Source organism: Hypanus sabinus, chromosome 7, assembly GCF_030144855.1.
Source record: "Hypanus sabinus isolate sHypSab1 chromosome 7, sHypSab1.hap1, whole genome shotgun sequence".
NCBI lineage: Eukaryota > Metazoa > Chordata > Chondrichthyes > Myliobatiformes > Dasyatidae > Hypanus > Hypanus sabinus.
Window position 1 is genome coordinate 62,856,583 of NC_082712.1, and position 19,187 is coordinate 62,875,769.

The 19,187-nt window shown below is 38.1% G+C and overlaps 1 protein-coding gene across 1 annotated transcript in view; it reads left to right on the top strand.

Annotated features, from left to right (window-relative positions):
• Positions 1-19,187, top strand: part of ecpas (Ecm29 proteasome adaptor and scaffold) — a 155,506-nt gene that overhangs the window by 2,018 nt on the left and 134,301 nt on the right. Inside the window, exons 2-4 of the mRNA XM_059974826.1 lie at positions 8,674-8,804; positions 10,263-10,379; positions 14,004-14,122. Coding sequence (XP_059830809.1) covers positions 8,674-8,804; positions 10,263-10,379; positions 14,004-14,122 — 367 coding nt within the window. The remainder of the gene's footprint in view (positions 1-8,673; positions 8,805-10,262; positions 10,380-14,003; positions 14,123-19,187) is intronic.

A 19,187-nucleotide genomic window follows, 5' to 3' on the forward strand; every position in this document is an offset into this window, starting at 1 on the left:
CAAAAAAAAAAGGTGAAACATTTCCTTAGAGTGAAGCTGCAAGTTATGTTTTCACTTTGAGCACCAGGTTTTGACAGTGTGTGGTCTGGGTCACTGGAGACCATGCTGTGCTACCTTAACATCATCCTGCTGAAGGGTCTCTGCCCAAAATGTCAGCCTGGCCTGCTGAGTTCCTCCAGTATTTTGTGTGTTACCATAACGTAGAGCACACTTGTGTACGGGCATGACAAGCATGCACATGAACACATGATCTTGGCACTCTTACTTGCTCCTCCCAACAATTTTTCCTCACTGTGCTCTTCTCTGCTTCAGTCCACCCTTCAATTTCTTTAGCTCCCCTCCCTGGTTAGACCTATCCCCTTTATTCTCTTCTCACTTAGCCTCTTTTACTTTTGTTTCCCCTAGTATTTACCATTCCAGCTGATGATAATTTTCTCCTGAAGGAGAGTCCTTGTCTAACTGCCATCATCTCATCCCTATCCTTTATTCATTTTATTAGTTTAAAACATGTAATATTAATTTGGTTATGGAAATTTTACTAAATTGTGATTGATAATCATATGACTGATTATGTCATTTCTCATTATTGAAAATCAGCAAATTAGCTTTAAAACTGAACGGTTCTGTGTTTTAAAACATTGTAGCAGCTATCATTTTCAGTTCAGATATTAGTTACCTCATACATTGTGTAAATTGAGAATTGGAATTCTCATGACATATCTTCAAAGTAACACAGCTCCAAAACATTACCCAAGTACTGTGAACAGAAGAGGCATTTCTTCAAATTCGTGCATTTGATTTTAATTTAATAAATTATCTGATTTTCTTTAAATTCGTCTTGGTTTGTTGTTGTCACATTCACAGAGAAGCAGTGAAAGGCTTGTCTTGCATACATTTTATAGAGATCAAATCTTTACCCAGTGCATTGAGCTAGAATAAACCAAAACAATAACAATGCAGAATAAAGTGTAAAAGCTATGAAAGAAGTGCAGCGAAGGTAAAAGATAAAGTGCAAGATCATGGTAGGGAAGATTGTGTGGTCAAAAGTCCATCTTATCATACAGGAGGCTTTTTGTTCCAAGAGTCTGGTAACAGTCCTTGAGCCTGATACTTGCTTTTAGGCTTTTGTATCTTCTGCCTGATGAGAGAGGGGAGAAGAGATATTGTCTGGGGTGAGTTGGTGTCTTTTGATTATGCTGGCTGCTTTACTGAGGCAGTGAGTCCATAAGCATCAAGCGCAAGCATCAAATGTTCAATATTCAGAATCAGAGATGGCAATATTAATAAATTGGAGCCAAAGTGTTTATGGAAACAATTGACAGTGTCATTAGTGCTGAAAAACCAACACAACATCATTGCTGTTATTGAGTTGCTTGGCTTCCTACAATCTCTCTACCCACCATCCGCTCCTTAGGTCTCAGGTTTTTTTTCTCCAGGGCATCAGCCTTCAGGTGACGGTAGACCCCTTTTTCCTTTGGCGCAGTGGAATTTCCATTCCAGGAAAACCATGATTTTGAAGTTACTTATATTCTGGATTTCCTTGTCATTCTCATGAAGCTGCCCTCATTTTTCATGGTAAAGAAGCCAAAGTCTCTTTTTAGATGCTAATTATAATGGACACTGAAGCAGCCATACATACTGGAAGCATTGCAAGTTTTGTTGGCTAGGAACCCACAAATACTCTGTGAGACACTATCCAAGTAAAGCAACTTTTTTGGAATCCATGATGTTTTTCAACATTGATACTGGGGTTTTGGGCATTCCTGTGAGTGCATAACATACTTACACAGGTATCTCAACCAAGAGATGTAGCTATGTGCATCATGGAGGAAGTCAGTAGTTCAAGAGCATCTATGGGACGAAAGGAATTGTTGAAGATGAAACCCTGCATCATGTTTCAATCCAAAATGTTAATTCCCACAAATGCTTCTTGACCCACTGCGTTCCTCCAGCAGATTGTTAATAACTCCAGATTCCAGCATCTGCAGTCTTCCAGCAGCCTCTCTCTCTGATGTTGCCACAAGGTCTTGCTTGTTTTTCTGACCAAGCAGATTTGGTTTGACAAGACTACTACAAGCATTTTGTCTGGAGAGGGCCTTTATTGAAATTGGCCTTTCCTGTTTCCTCCTTGACAATCAGACCTTGCTAGAGGGTTTGTTGTGCCTTTTCTCATCCGACCATTGAAATCATCTAGGAGGACCAGTTTGTTTCTCCTTGGAATGAACACTGGGCTTTTTAAAATCCAAATTTCAAATTGAAGTCCTCAACTTTGTGGAGTCTTCTACTTTATATCCTGCAGACCAGCATATATTCATTCAGTGTTGGATTGAGTTATAGGATCATGAAGCATTCTCTTAATTCAACAGGGGAAATCAATGATATGCTAGTCTCTTGGTTATTTTCTAATTGTTCACTGTGTTAGGAGGTTAATCTTTGATTCTAAGTAAATACAGGTATCTTGAAGTTCTGACAACCCTGTATTTTCAGAAACTGCCCTATTCACCAGCCCTGGCCACAAAATTAAAACCCAGCTGGCAGGTCTCAACTTACACTTCAGTATTCTCACTGATGCTTCATGAAAATCAGAGGCTTTTTATTGAATGTATTTGCCACAGAAAAATTGGTAATCCATTATCTGATTATTTGGGAATCCCACTGGTTGAGTATCTGGCTCCTGTGCTCCCGTCCCACTCACTGGTGCCCTGATTCCTGTACTCCTCTCTGGGTAAAATGTTGTTATTACACAGCCAATCAGTTAACTTTACAACTGCCTTTATTTTCAGAAAAAAACAATCATAGAATTCACATCAATCATGTCCTGGCTTCTTGCTGGTGATATAATTAATGTAAATACACTTTTCTTTCTCTGTACCACAGTAATTTTATTTATTCATTTATCGGGACACAGCGTGGAGTAGCCCTTCCAGCTCATCGAGCATGGTGCGTGGCGAACCACCAATTCAAAGCTAGCCTCATCGTGGGACAATTTACAATGACCAATTGACCTACCAACTGGACTAGGGGAGGAAACCCACGTGGTCACAGGGAGAACGTACAAACATGCAGCATTGGGAATTGAACCCAGGTCACCTGTACTGTAAAACCTTGTGCTAACCATTACGCTCCCATGCTGCCCATCTCCTTGTAAACTGGAGTATGCCTGTTCTGTTATAAGTGTTGTTGAACTTGCTTTTGTTTCAGAAATTGAATTAAAATCACAGAAACTCACTATTTGAAAGCAACATGATTCCTGGTGCCATTCTGATTCTTTTCTCCCTATCACCTTAGAGGTCTTCTCTGGCTATTAACCTGATCAGGCAGAGGAATGCAGAGCATTTGTTTTCACTTAGCAATTAATAATGTTGTTGGAGGTAGTATGCCAATGACAGCCTTATTTAAATTAATCTGATTATTTGACCTGGTGGTATCCTCTGCCTCATAATGGGAAATTGTGACTGGTAGCCCGTGTTTCACTGATACGTTTCTGAATAGCGAGTGGAATAACACATGGGTAGTTAAGTTGTGTGCTTTTTATGTTACTGGATAGCTTCCAGTGGAAGCTAGGGTAAAGGACATAAGCAGATGTCAGGGGAATCAGCAAGAAGTCATGGATCACATAAGGATCACATTTAACTTTGCCAGATGGAATCGCTGAAAATGTTTGATATATATAAAAAAAACAGGTGCTCAGATATGGTAATTCCAAGGTTATTTTCAGAACAACTGAAGGATGAGATTTTAGAAACATGGGGTTGGTTGCCTGGTTAAGAAGAAATTGTGGGAATGAATTTATTTGCACATAAAATATCAAGTTAAGAAAGTAGCAAAAGAGAACTATTATGTGAACAATATTGTTCAGTACACACAAAGTACACTGCAGATGCTGTGGTCAAATCACATACAAAAGTTGATTGTTCAGTACAGAATGTAAAAAAAGCAGAATTTGGAAAAAAATAACATTGAAATTGTATGGTAATGGTTGGGTTTGAATTGTTTGATATTACATTTCCAGGAAAAGATGGATAGGAATATTAGGAAAGGATAGAAGAAGTTTATTGGAAGTGATCATGGCAGTGGGATGTAAGGGGAGGGAACTAAACTGTGGTATAACAGCAGGTCATGGTTCATTCTGTAGAATCTGTAGCAGTGGGTAGGAAATGGAGGGTAAAATTTGTAAACAACTCACTGTATGTAAACAAAGTGATTCTTAATAATCCTTCTGATTTATTTTACCACTTTAAATATTCATCCTCTATTTATCAACTCTGAAACAGACAAAACTGCATTGAATTTGCATTTATCTTACAACTGATCAATAATGCTACTAGAAGTAGTATGCTAGTGAAACCCTTATTCAAACCAAATTACCTGACCTGATGATATTGTCTATATTATCTCAGGAATTTACCATTGTATAAACATGTTTTAACTGCAGATGCTTTAATTAAATAGATTAGGACAGATAATATGTATTAAGATTAAATTTTTCTGTCACATTGCGGAATGTGGTTCTTTCATCATTATTTCAATAATGAAGGTAGTATGGTTGAGTTAGTCTTGGACTTCCTAGAATAAGAGTTTTATTACCTAACTGGACAAAAAGTGTAAAATTAGGCTTGGTGAGTCATATGCAGAAAATCCCCACCACAGTCATTATCAGTGAAATAGACTCTTATGAAATATGTGTCATAACGTGCTGTACCTGTAATATGTAAATGATTGAGCTCAAATAACATGTCTAAATTGGCAAAAGACAACTGATGAAAGCATGGAATGGGCACTATTATCAGGCGCCTCATTCTAGAACAGGGATTCTCAAACTGATGTCCACAGACAATTTGTTTAAATGATTGTCCAAGGTCTAAAAACAGTTAGGAACTCCTGTTTTCGGGTTGACCTTAATGCTGTCTAGGACATTTAGACAGGGAGTATCAAGTACATGTTTTGGAAACGTTGGCAAGATTTGCAAAGAATATCAGTTCAGAACATTTTGCTAAAATGATTGCAGGAAAGTGTAAGTTATCTAATGCTATATTTTCACATCATGTTACTCTTTAAATAAATGTAATTAGTGCAGTTTTGGTGGAAAGTTTCCAAGTGAAGCTGTTAATTAATTATCACAATAGAAACCCCTGCTGTTGAATTCCACAAGCAGTCTGACATGACAGTGGAATTGGATACTTCATCAAGAAAATTCATGGAGTTCTTCCCTTTGCTCAACCTCTTTTCCATTCCTCCACCTTGCTGCAGCAAGGATCTTGGAAGACTTGACCTGCTGCCCATTTAGCCTGCCTACTTGATCCAAATTCAGCAGAATGAATAGGAGGCAAAGCTCTTTTCCAGTGAATATCTCTTCAGACAGGAATGTGTCTCATATACTTACCAGATCCTGTGATTATGTCAAATGTAAGTTACTATTTCATGTACAGTCGGTGGTCCTTATCTGTGAGGGATTGGTTCCAGGACCCCTCACAGATACCAAAAAACGCGGATGCTCAATTCCCTTATTCAAGCTGCCTCAATGCGGTGGACCTTAGGACCCAGCGGAACCCCAGATCTTATTTAACCTGTCGCAGTGTGGTTGACATTAGGACCCAGCAGCAGACCTCTGAATCCACAGTGTTTCTGTTCAGGAAAATAATCATGATCATGATTGAAAATAAAGTGGAAATAATAAAGCGAGCGGAAAGAGGTGAAACGCCATCAGTCATTGGAAAAGCGTTAGGCTACAGTTGGTCAACATTGGGAACAATTTTAAAGGATAAAGTGAGAAAGGCCCTGCCCCAATGAAAGCTACAATTATTACTCAGCAACGCAGTGGTTTAATTATTGGGTTTTGGGTTTTTGATCCTCCACATCAACCAGGCACGGATGGAGAGCACGCTCAGAAGTGGTCTGTCACTGGATCGAACTCGGAAAATTCTGTTCCCAAGCCTGGCGCTGAAACATACTTTCTTAAGTGTTTTATATGCATAGAAAGGTAAAATATATACTAAGACAAACATTTTACTGATGCTAAATAATACCGGATGTACCTATTTTGATTTGCTTAGTAAGAATTTCTGATTTTTTTTCAATTCTAATCTATGGTAACCTACGCACATCCTCCTGTATACTTTAAATCATCTCTAGATTACTTATACTACCTAATACAATGTAAATGCTATGTAAAATAGTTGTATATTGCATTGTTTAGAGAATAATGACAAGAAAAAAAGTCTGTACATGCTCGAACAACAAGTGCTGGAAGAGCACTTCCGGGTTTTCTCGATTCATGGTTGGTTGAATTCGTGCATGCGGAACTCATGGATAAGGAGTACATTAAGAGCCAAATAAAATGCATTGGAAGGGATGCGATGCATCTTCAGTAGATGCTGGAATCTGGAGCAAAAAGCAAATTGCTGGAGGAACTGAGTCAAACAGCATATGGAGCATCATCTCCAAGGATCTCACCACCAAGCACATCTTTCCCTCTTCCCCCCCCTCCACTTTCCACTTTCTGCAGAGATCACCCCCTACCTGATTTCCTTGTCCACTTGTTTTCCCCACTGATCTCTCTCCTTGTTCTTATCCTTACAAGTGGAACGAGTGCCACACCTGCCCCTACACTGCCTCCCTTCAGGGCCCCAAATAGTTTTTCCAGGTGAAGCGACATTTCATCTGTGAGTCTTTTGGGGTCATCTGCTGAATCCAGTGCTCTTGATGTGGCCTTCTGTAGATTGGTGAGATCCGACATAGATAGGGAGACCATTTCTCAGAACACCTTCACTGCATCTGCTACAAAAAGCAGGATCTCACAGTAGCCATCCATTTCAATTCTACTTCACATTCCCATTCCGATATGTCAGTCCATGGCCTCCTGTACTGCCATGATGAGGCCACAATCAGAATAGAAAAGAAATACTTTATGTTATATTTGTGTAGTCTCCAACCTGATGATATGAACATCAATTTCTCTAACTTTTGGTAATTGCTTTCCCCACCTCCCCCTTCACAATTCCCCATTCCCGTTTCTCTCTCTTACGTATGCAGAGCAGATTTACAAGGATGTTGCCTGGATTGGGGAGCATGCCTTACGAGAATAGGTTAAGTGAACTCGGCCTTTTCTCCTTGGAGTGAAGGAGGATGAGAGGTGACCTGATAGAGGTGTACAAGATGATGAGAGGCATTGATCGTGTGGATAGACGGGCTTTTTCCCAAGGTTGAAATGGTTGCCACAAGAGGACACGGGTTTAAGGTGCTGGGGAGTATGTACAGAGGAGATGTCGAATAAGTTTTTGACTCAGAGAGTGGTGAGTGCGTGGAATGGGCTGCCAGCAATGGTGGTGGAGGCGGATACGATAGGGTCTTTTAAGAGGCTTTTAGATAGGTACATCGGAGCTTAATAAAATAGAGGGCTATAGGTAAGCCTAGTAATTTCTGAGGTAGGGACATGTTCGGCACAACTTTGTGGGCTGAAGGGCCTGTATTGTGCTGTGGGTTTTTCTATGTATCTCCTTGCCAGCCCATCACCTCCCTTTGGAGCTCTACCCCCTTCCCTTTCTTCTGTTTTCTTCTATATTCTCCTATCAGATTCCCCATTTTCCAGCCCTGTATTTCTTTTTTCCAATCAATTTCCTAGCTCTTTACTTCATTCCCTCCTCCTTTAAAGGTTTCGCCTATCACCTACCATCTTGTACTTTCTCCTCTCCCCCCACCTTCTTACTCTGATTTCACCCCTTCCTTTCCAGTCACGATTAAGGGTCTTGGCCTGAAACATTGACTGTTTACTTTTTTCCATAGATGGCTTCCTGGGCTGCTGATTTCACCAAACATTGTGTGTGTATTATGGAGGGATGGAAATACTGATGTTTTGAGATAAGTCCCTGTACCAGGACTTTTTCCAAGGAGATTAGCTAAATAGATATTCAGTGAATCATTATGATTCTAGTCCAATGTTGTTTGATCTTTTAAAATCTAGAATTATGCCAAAGAATTTTACATATTTAGTTATTTTTCTCATCTGGTATCTATTAAACAATTTTCAATGCATGCTACTTTCATGTTACTCCTTTCAATCAGGTATCAATTTCTTACTAAAATATTTTTGACCATTTATTGACCAGTGGGTTACAACATGTTTTACTATTTAGAGAACCCTATGTAAAAGGAATCACTAACTCACAAATTTCATTGTGTAAGTATAATCCTTAATATTTATTAATATTTTAATCTAAACTATACTATACTATATAATATCCAAAAAATGTATAATTAATGCTCCAACTGCAGGTTTTGGAAGCTCCTGTGAATATATATTACTTGGTTTCATGATCTTGTTTACAAACCTCCTTTACCAATAATTAGTTCCACTTTTTGATAAACTACTGTTCATACTGAGTTTCCAATTGCTTGTGAATTTAATGTAAAACCTTACTGTTTAATTATCATTTCCTTTCCTTGTTCTTACCTCCAAATGTATTACTGCGTGATTATCTGTATTTACCTCAATTTTCATCCTACACAATTGTTTCCTTTCAATATCCTTCATTAAAGTTTTCCATTATACAAATTTGTAAATGAAGAAAATCTAATTTCCAGTGAAAGACTGGTATGTTCTGGAGAAGTGGGAGTATATTTATGAGTTACAGCAAGTTTTCTGCAAAGTGCTGAATATTGTTTTGTTTCTTTTAGATCAACTTGAGCGGGTTTTTATGCGCCTAGGCCTTGCTGAAACAGATGAGCAACTACAAAGTATTATTTCGAAGTTTCTTCCTCCAGTTCTGCTGAAGCTGTCTAGTGTTCAGGAAGGAGTACGTAAAAAAGTAAGTTTACTAAGCACTCGTGCTAAAGTTAAATCAAAAATCAATTTCACTTCCTGACTATTAGAATAGTTAATGCAGGAAATGGGTTTTATTTCATATCATTACAATTTGGTCACTGCAGAACAGACCTGGGCAAGGTTGATATGACTTCATAAAGAGATAATGCAAGGGATGAGGCAAAAATTTTCAACAGATCTGGGAAAGGTGGCTAACAGAATGTGAAAAATGAAGTATTAAAGAGTGATGGAAAAGAACAATACATTGGTAAGTTGAGTCACAGATTTAGTTGGTGATAAAGTCATGAAGGAGGAGAAGGACTCTGCAGAGAGTGGTGTGGACAGCCCAGCGCATCTGTAGATGTGAACTTCCCACTATTCAGGACATTTTTAAAGACAGTTGTATAAAAAGGGCCCAAAGGATCATTGGGGACCCGAGTCACTGCAATCACTAAATGTTCCAGCTGCTACGATCTGGGAAACGGTACCGCAACATAAAAGTCAGGACCAACAGGCTCGTAGACAGCTTCTTCCACCAGGCCAAGAAATTGATTAATTCATGCTGACACAACTGTATTTCTGTGTTATATTGACTGCCTGTTGTACATACTATTTATTATAAATTACTATAAATTGCACGTTGCACATTTAGATGGAGATGTAATGTAAGGATTTTTATTCCTCATGTATATGAAGGATGTAGTTAATAAAGTCAATTCAATTCAATGCTGATGTTGTACGTCAGGTGATATGGAAACCGATAGCTTTGACTAATCTATCTGAAGGTCCACGTGAGTAATTGGTAGGGTATACCAATCTTTTTGCAGAGCCAAATGTAACTGGTCTTGAGGGAAAGGAGAAAAGGTGACATTTTCTATCATTGTCATTTACATGAAGCTGGAGGGGAAAAAACTCTGCAATGCCTATTTAATGAAATACTGCTGGGCTCTGAATAGCATTTGCCGTCTAGAATGGAATCATTTTTTGACTTCCCTAAAGATTGTTAAGTTGAAAATTTGTGGCACTTTAACAGTTTCATTGGAATTTTTTTTCTGATGATAGCAATTTATTATTTCCAGATCTCTTGAATGAAATTCAAAATTTTAAACAGCTTTAGTAAGATTTGAATTTGCCATCTCTAGATTATTAAATTAGCTTTCCTGCGTTGTTGCACTAGCAACATAGCTGCCATACCATATACTGTATATTGTACATATGGCTTTGTTTTACACAATTATTATGCATTTGAATAGGATTACTTGCATTTTAATTTTTTATAAATATAGTGCAAGTTTAAATTTAGTTGTGAAAACTGGGACTGTGGTATTGTCATGAAAATGAATTGTTCAGAATATGGATATTTGTGGCTGATCACCTAATGGCAAACAGATGGAAGGTTGTTCAAAAAACTGATTTTCTTTCAAAATGCACAATAAATGGTTGCTCTGTATTTAAAATTCAGGTCATGGAACTATTGGTTCACCTCAACAAGCGAATTAAAAGTCGACCCAAAATACAGTTGCCAGTGGAAACTCTCCTGGTTCAGTATCAGGATCCTGCTGCTGTTTCATTTGTCACGGTTAGTACCTACCTGATTTATATTTAATATCTTTGTAGATTATAGCTTCTGACAATGTTAGCAAATTAAAGTTTTATAATGTACTGGGAATGTGTTGAGGGTTGAGTGAAAATAAAAGGAATTTGAGTAGTACATTTTGTATAATGTTACATTGGTTTCATATTTTTTAAATTTGAGAATGCAAACAGTAAATCATGATTTTGTGTTAGTGCTACATTGTGTCAATGGTTATTTAGAGGATTTGAAAATAAAATCCCATAAATAACCATGGAATTAGTATAATTTCTAATTAGGAATGTTATTTGAAGTTAAAAAGACTTTGAAAATGTTGTAAATCATAGAGCATAAAACAGTGCAGCACTGGAACAGGCCCTTCAGCCCATAATGTTGTGACGATGCAGCTAAAAAGTAAATCAAAAAACCCACAAGAACTAATCCCTTCTACCTACACAGTGTCCACATCCCCCCATCTTCCTCACATTCAGTAATTTCTACAAGGATACCCAACAGAATGTTTCACACCAGCTAATAGATTCCATCTGATTAATCTGTTATTATACTCTTACTCAATATCTATATAACAAAGTTGTTGAGATTCTCTGTCTGCTTATTCCCGATAATCTGCATGCAGATCTTGGGTCTGGTAGACAGCGGGCCATTATTTAAATTGTTCAATATTTTTAAATGATTTTATTTTTACCTTTAAATTTTGGTATTTCGTTGTTTTTCGTAATCTTACTGCTTTTAAATGTCATGGTGCTGTGGATAATAGTGTTGCTTCCTTGATGGATGGGAAATTTGTGCCATGATTTTGCAATATTTTGCAATCAAAAGGGTTTTCTTAGCAGTTTCGTGAGTGGGACTTGCCCCTATTAATTATATTGTGCAGGACAAGTTAAGAACATTTTCAACAAGCAAGTTTGGTTGTCTTGATTCAAACCAGGTAACTGCTATACCTCATAAATCTGGACAGTGAATGGAAGCAGACACTGCCGTCCCCCAACTTGGCAAAACCCTGTCATTGTGAATGAGACTAGCTCACCAGATTTGATGTTAGTTTCTGAAGGTTAACAATGTCAGGAATGTATGAAAGACACCAAAATCTACTCGGCTTAAGAATGCTGAAAAACATGAAATAAACAAATTTGATTATCTTGGAAATTGAAGTCATTTCCCTGAAATGACTTAATGACATCCTCAGAAAAATAGTGACATCAGATATTTTACATTTATTGCACATTTTTAATACAAACATCCGCAGAACCAACGTTTAAGAGCACATTAAATGTAATCAAAACTATTTGAAAATTAATTTAATTTTTTATTTAATGTTGCTTTTTAAAAATGTAATAAGTGCCAGAAATAGATGCAAGAGTAGACCCAGTGGTCTCAAGAAATTTGTGCTCAAGTGATCCTTTATTTTGAAACAATTCTTCCTAATTGTAGGTTTCCTCACTAGGTGAAGCATGTTCTTAGCACCTACCTCATCAAGCCAAGTTAGAACTTTGTGTCAGTAAAACCACTTTAAATCTCAAGTTTTGAATATAGATCCAAACTTGGTTAAGCTTTCCATATTAGACATGGAATTTTAAAGTCAACCTAACTACTTAACATATTTCTGATGGCTCACATTTCATTCAATTAAGGTACAAGAAGATAAATTTCCATAATTTAAAAGTTGCCCATTACATCGAAAAAAAATCTAAAGCTGGCCATGATGCTGCTCCCAAATGCCTCATGGCCGTATTTGGTCAGCCATGGATCAGCTACCACCTACCTTTGTAAGTGTGTTGTATAACTGGGAATCCCACACTAATGTATAAAACCCAAACATCCGAATTACTCGTATATATTTCCATACAGCACTTGCTGATTGGAGTTGAAACTTATGTTGCTTCCCAACATTTAGACCGATTTTTGCTAGGTGTTTGTGTGCCAAGTTAGAGAATGTTAATTAGATGGTTACTTGCATTTTGTGATTAAATTGAGTTTATATAGCTAATGTTTCAAAATGTTTACTGATGCTTTAATGCATATTTTAATTACTTATTATTTCTTAAAATAGGTTAATAGTATATGTAATTTTAATTCACCTTTGAATTTCAGAGATGTGTTACGAACCCCATAACTGGGTGACTTACCAGCAAAGATAGAGACATCCGTTGAAGTCTGATGATACTATTTTTAACAGTATTTATTAGTAAAAATACACAAAAATAATATCAATGCAAATATACAGATAATATACGTCGTCAATACTAAACCTAAAAGTGCGGGTATAATAATAATCAATAAGAAATAAGCTCTATTGTTGTCTAGGGGATAATGTATTGTCGATGGAAATATAAAGTTCACTGCATTTCACACAAGCTGCCGTCTTTTTGGTTGTCGCTGTGTTGCACTTTGTTAGAGAGAGAGAGAGAGAGAGAATGGGAACATTTACCGCTACGGGTTTTTCCAACCTTCCTTTATGATTTCGATCCGTCAGGTGTCTCGTTGTCGTGGCCGTTCAATTGTGATCTCTCCTTTAGCTAAACCGTTCTTCCATGGTGAGCCCACCACCCCAGGCAAGGGAGGACGCATATGAGCCCCCACCAGCTTTCACTATAAAACGCTGTCACAGGATTTCTGGCGTTTCTCCAGCTGTGTCTAAAGGGGTGTTCCCCAGACCCCTCTTTTATCCTTACTCACGGGGTCTCAGATGTCAATCAGGTTGGGATGATGCAATCCCTCAACCAGACCACTCTGGTAGTCCCCTGAGGGGTTTCAATGAATAGTACAGTACTCAATACACAATTCCTTCTCCAAGAGACAATAGCAGTAGTCAGTGGTTCCGTTCCGCTGGTGTCAGGAGACAGTCCAGCTGGTTGTGTATTCTGGGTGTCTCTTTCTCATTTCCTGGGTCTCAGACCCGAAATAATAGCGATCTTGCGATTCTCAAAAAGGAGGGGACGACTTTGTACCCTTCAGCCCCTCAGAGTTGCTCCACCTTCGTAACAGATGTAACAAGCATTCAATTTTCATTATTTTTATCAGTCGTTAAGACCAGGACATGTTTTAGCCAGATGTTAAAGCAATTAGGCTGGAAACTAGTTTATGAAAGATGTGTTGTATGATTCAGCTGACCTTAGTTGGTGGTGCATTACCTTTGATCCCTGTTCATCAGAAGTTGAGACAACAAAATCAGCCACTCTGTACACTCCTAATCTCTAGCTTTCATACCGTGTTAGAAAATGAACTGGTGATGCTGGGTGAGAATGGTTCAGACGCCATGTCCTCTGCAGTCAGATGTTGATTTAACCACCTGCTTAAAAAAATAACCCTACAGCAATCCTGGAGGTGGCATATTGGAATTAGATGTTTGATATTGGCACTGGAATGTTTTTGAAGAATGAAGTGGAAATATGAACTAGAGAACATTTTCAGTTTTGTAACATTAATGGGGATTACTGATTTTTGGAATAAGCCAAGCAGTCTGCTCCACTTTTGTCTCAAAATGTAGTTCATTTTATGAGTAAGGCCTCTGGTTATTAAACAGAAAGTTGTGGACTTTGTTGAAAGAGAAGGTTATCAAAGTTTTAATAGATGCCTTATTAAATGTAGTTATATCTCTTTAAATTACAGAATTTTACTATAATATATATCAAGATGGGATATCCACGCTTATCCTTGGAGAAACAATGTGAATTGGCACCTTCCTTGGTTACTGCAATGGAAAGCAAACCTCAGCCACAGCAGGACAGGTACAACATTTATTACTGTTCCAGCTTTGTCTAGGGTAGAATCACACACACACACACACACACACAAGCTTCCCTTCAGTTCACCACAGCTGTGTCAACCATTAGGTAACCATCAATACCAGTCCAACATTTAGCATTTGATCCATAATCTGTATATCATGCAATTCAAGTGTTGATTGAAATGTTGAGAGAGTATCTGCCTCCCCCACCTGCCCAGCAGGCAGACAGTTTATTTGTGGTTCCTCCCACCCTGTCAGTTTAAAAAGAACTAAAACAGCTTAAAAAAATAGGAAAATGACAGGAATGTTTCCTACGTATTTTGTTAAGGGTTCTGAATGACCACGTATATGAAACTAACCTATCTTAAATAGCTTTTAATCCTTTTATGAACTTAAAAGACAAGGATCATTTGTAGTATCATTTTGTACATTTTTCTGTCAAGCCATGTTCTTTGAGAATGCTGGTGAGAAGTTAATTAAGAAAGTTGAGTGTGCTCATCACTGGTAATATTGCATTTGATGAGGTGTGTTTTAAACTTAACTAGATGTCGTGGTTTGGAAATTTATTACCTCTACCATGCTCTATATTACTAATAAAGCTTCAAGGTTTATTAAGTTAACAAGCAATTTATTTTCAGGAAGTGAATCATTTTCCTAGCATCGTAAAAATTACATGAAATGTCAGAGCTCTTATTCTCTCTACCTCATGAAACAAAGTATGATTTTAAAAACTCCCTTTTCCAACTGAATGTTTTGTGAAACTGTCAGTTTGGATATCTTGTTCATCATGAATTAATATTTGCATAGTAGATTACTTCTATTAAGACAATGTTGGAGGACAGAGAGCTAAGTTACTTGGTGTCAGCTGAGTTTTCTGAATAGTATTTTTAGTTCATTGTAAGTAGAGCATATGCACTTTAATAAAGCAAAACTGCATTCCCAGATATGTTTTTCTGATTATATTTTGAATGAAGCCATTGATTCCCTGTCTGGTTAGATAAAATTGTTACGTACCCCATAACGGGTTAAAAAGGACCAGCAGAAATGGACACACTTGGAGTCTGAGTCTTCCATTATAAACTCTATTAGTAACTATGTGAATAAAGTACTATAAAACAAGATAAGGTAAACAGATTAGCAAAGTATATGCATATATATAGATGAGTAAATAAGGTTCCCAAGCTTCCTCAGCTCAGGTGATTAGGTGTACAGTCTTACGGTGGTATGGTAAGTAATCAGTTCTGTTCTGTAATTTGATTTGAGTTGAGTTGGAGAGAGAGAGAGAGAGAGAGAGAGAGTTGGTTTGTCTTCCCAACGCCGATGCCGATCCTCCACTTTATCCTCCAGCTCCCGAAACTTACAGTCACTGACTGGGACTACAAAAAGAGGATGCCATCTTCTGTGGTGGAGTTATCAACCCAGACCAGGATTAAACACACTGATAGCTCCCCACTGGTCACCCCTTTGTCCATACTGTGAGCAAAACCCCACCCTTGTCGTGGGTACACAAAGCTCACCAGTGTCCTCCTTGCCTCTGGCATTGTGTGTCTAATTAAAAAGTCGACTGACTGCTTATATCTCCAAGTGCTGAACACGAGCAGTCCATCATATAGCTCTGCCTTTCAGTTTCCAAGACAACTCACAGACTTTCTCTCTCTCCCTGCTGCTGAATAAGCACACAAGCTGTTCACTCCCTCTCTCCCTTGTTAAAGGAACAGTCCACTTTAGAATAATCCTTCAGATCTCGTCACAGAAATGTCCCCTTGTTTTATAACCATATAAACCATATAACAATCACAGCACAGAAACAGGCCATCTCGGCCCTCCTAGTCCGAGCCGATCTCTTAATCTCACCTAGTCCCACCTACCCACACTCAGCCCATAACCCTCCACTTCTTTCCTGTCCATATACCTATCCAATTTTACCTTAAATGACACAACTGAACTGGCCTCTACTACTTCTACAGGAAGCTCATTCCACACAGCTATCACTCTCTGAGTAAAGAAATACCCCCTCGTGTTTCCCTTAAACTTCTGCCCCCTAACTCTCAAATCATGTCCTCTTGTTTGAATCTCCCCTACTCTCAATGGAAACAGCCTATTCACGTCAACTCTATCTATCCCTCTCAAAATTTTAAATACCTCGGTCAAATCCCCCCTCAACCTTCTACGCTCCAAATCAAATCCCCCCTCAACCTTCTACGCTTGATTTGAAGAAAAGTACCATAATAGCTTTTCCTGAATTGAGTGTGTACTTTCAGGTTCCTGTACCTCCTCCCTGAAGGCAGCAATGAGAAGAGGGTATGTCCTGGGTGATGGGGTCCTTAATGATGGACACCGCCTTTTTGAGGCATTGTTCCTTGAAGATGTCCTAGATAATGAGTAGGTTGGTGCCATGATGGAACTGACTGAGTTTACAACTTCCTGCAGCATATTTCGATGCCCCCCCCCCACCCCAATAACAGACAATGATATAGCCAGTTGAGAGTCAACTCCACATCTTTAGAAATTTACGACTGTCTTTGGTAACCTACCAAATTTTACTCAAACTACTAATGAAATATAGCAACTGGTGATCCTTCTTTGTAAGTCTGTCAATATGATGGGCCCAGGATAGATCCTCAGAGATGTTGACATACAGGAAATTGAAATTGCTCACTGCCTCCACTTCTGATCCCTCAGTGAGGACTGTTGTGTGTTCCTTCACCTTACCTTTTCTGAAGTCCACAATCAGTTCTTTGATCTTACTGATGTTGAGTTCAAGGTTGTTGCTGTGACACCAGTCAACCAGCTGATCTATCTCACTCCTGTACACCTTCTCATCACCATCTGATATTCTATAAACAATAGTTGTGTAGTCAGTAAATTTATAGATGGCTTTTGATCTGAGTCAAGCCGCACAGTTGTAGCTGTAGAAAGAGTAGAGCTCTGTGCTAAGCACACATCCTTGAAGTATGCCAATGTTGATTATCAGTGAGGTGGAGATGTTATTACTTATTCACACAGACTAGTTTTCCATTGAGGAGATTGAGCATCCAGTTGCAGAAGGATGTTTAGAGGCCCAGGTTTTGGAGTTTGGTATTGGACTCCCCCCAATATAAGAAACATTCTCTCCACAACCACCTTATCTAGGTATTTCAAAATTTGATAGGTTCCAATGAAGTTCCTACTCATTCTTCTAAACTCCAGTGAGTACAGGCCCAGAGCCGTCAAACACCCTTCAAAGGTTAACCTTTTCATTTGCAGAATCATTCTTGTGAACTTCCTTTAGATCCTCTCCAATGCCAATATTTCATAGATAAGGGGCCTAAAACTGCTCTCAATAATTAAACTGCAGTATGGCCAATATCTTCTTTTTCAATCCTTTTATTTATATCAACATAAGATTGATACATAGTTATTGGGATTACAAAATTACAAAATTAAAATGAGCACAAAAGGATACTTAAGCAATAAGTACAATATAGTTAAGTCTTCCCAAATCATATGTGATACAAATATAATATAGACAAGACAAAAAAAACTAGGAATATCAATATATAAAAAAACAGAAAAAGAGAAAAAGAAAAAAAATTATTACCCCAAAAAACAAGAACTAATCTAACAAACTAACCACTAACTAATAGAAAAAAGAAAAGACAAAAAATCATCAGTGTCCCCAACTCCAATCGTCTCTACATATATAAGATCAAAACCAGAAAAAAAAGTAGGATTGGAACAGAGTCAAATTACATCATGTGAAAATATTGAATGAATGGCCTCCAAGTCTTTTCAAATTTAATGGAAGGATAAATTAGCTTGTTTTTATTCCCACATAAATCCTATATGTGACAGTTGTCATTCTGAGATAGCTTCTGTAACTCATGTTTTGGTCATATCTGTCCTTGGAAAAATATTGGAAAGACATTTTTGATATTATTTCTACGGTATTGAATATTGATTTACAACTTCATCCTATTACTGCAATCTTTGGTTTCCCAATGATGGAGTCAATTCATTTATCTCCCTCTGCTTGTCGGATGATTGCATTCCTTGCATTAATGGCCAAAAGATCTATTTTGTTGAATTTGAAAGAAATTAATCCCCCTACCACATTTCACTGGTTTTCTCAAACTATGTTATGTTTAAATTTTGAAAAAAATTAAGTGTCATATGACCAATATCTTCTAAAGCCTCAGCATTACATGCTTGCTTTTATATGCAAGGCTTCTCGAAATAAATGCTAGCATGGTATTTGTCTTCCTGATCATTGACTCAACCTACATGAGGCCTCCCAACTTCTTTTGCACCTTTGATTTCTTGAATTTTCTCCCTGTTAAGAAAATACTCTACCCCTTTATTCCTTCTACCAAAATGCATGTCCATGTACTCTGAACGCTATATTCCATCTGTCACTTTTTTGTCCATTCTCCTAATCTGTCTAAGTTCTTCTGCATACTCCATGCTTTCTGAACACCTGTCTTTGTATTGGCTGCAAACATGACCACTGAGCCATCAGTTGACATCCTGGTCATTGACATATAATGTGAAAAGAAGCAGTCCTAACACCTACCTCTGTGGAACACTACTAGTCACTGGCAGCCAACCAGAAAAGGCCCCCCCATTATTCCCACTCTTTGCTTCCTGCCGGTAAGCTAATTTCTATCCATGATGATATCTTTCCTGTACCATGGGCTCTTGTTAAGCAGCCTCACGTGCAGTGCCTTGTCAAAGGCCTTCTGAAAATCCACTGACTCTTCTTTATCAATCTTGCTTGTTATTTCCTCAAAGAATTCCAACTGGTTTGTCAGGCAAGAACTCCCTTTAAGGCAGGCATGTTGGCTTTAGCCTATTTTATCATGTGCCGCCAAGTACTCCAAAATCTCATCTTTAATAATGGACTCCAATGTCTTCCCAACCACTGAAGTCAGACTAGTAGTCTATGACTCCTTTTGCCTTTCTCCCTTAAAGAGTGCAGTGACATTTGCAATTTTCCAGTCTGCTGGAATCGTATGAGAATCTAGTGATTATTAAATGATCACTACTAATGCCATACAATCTCTTCAGCTTTCAGAACCTAGTGTTCA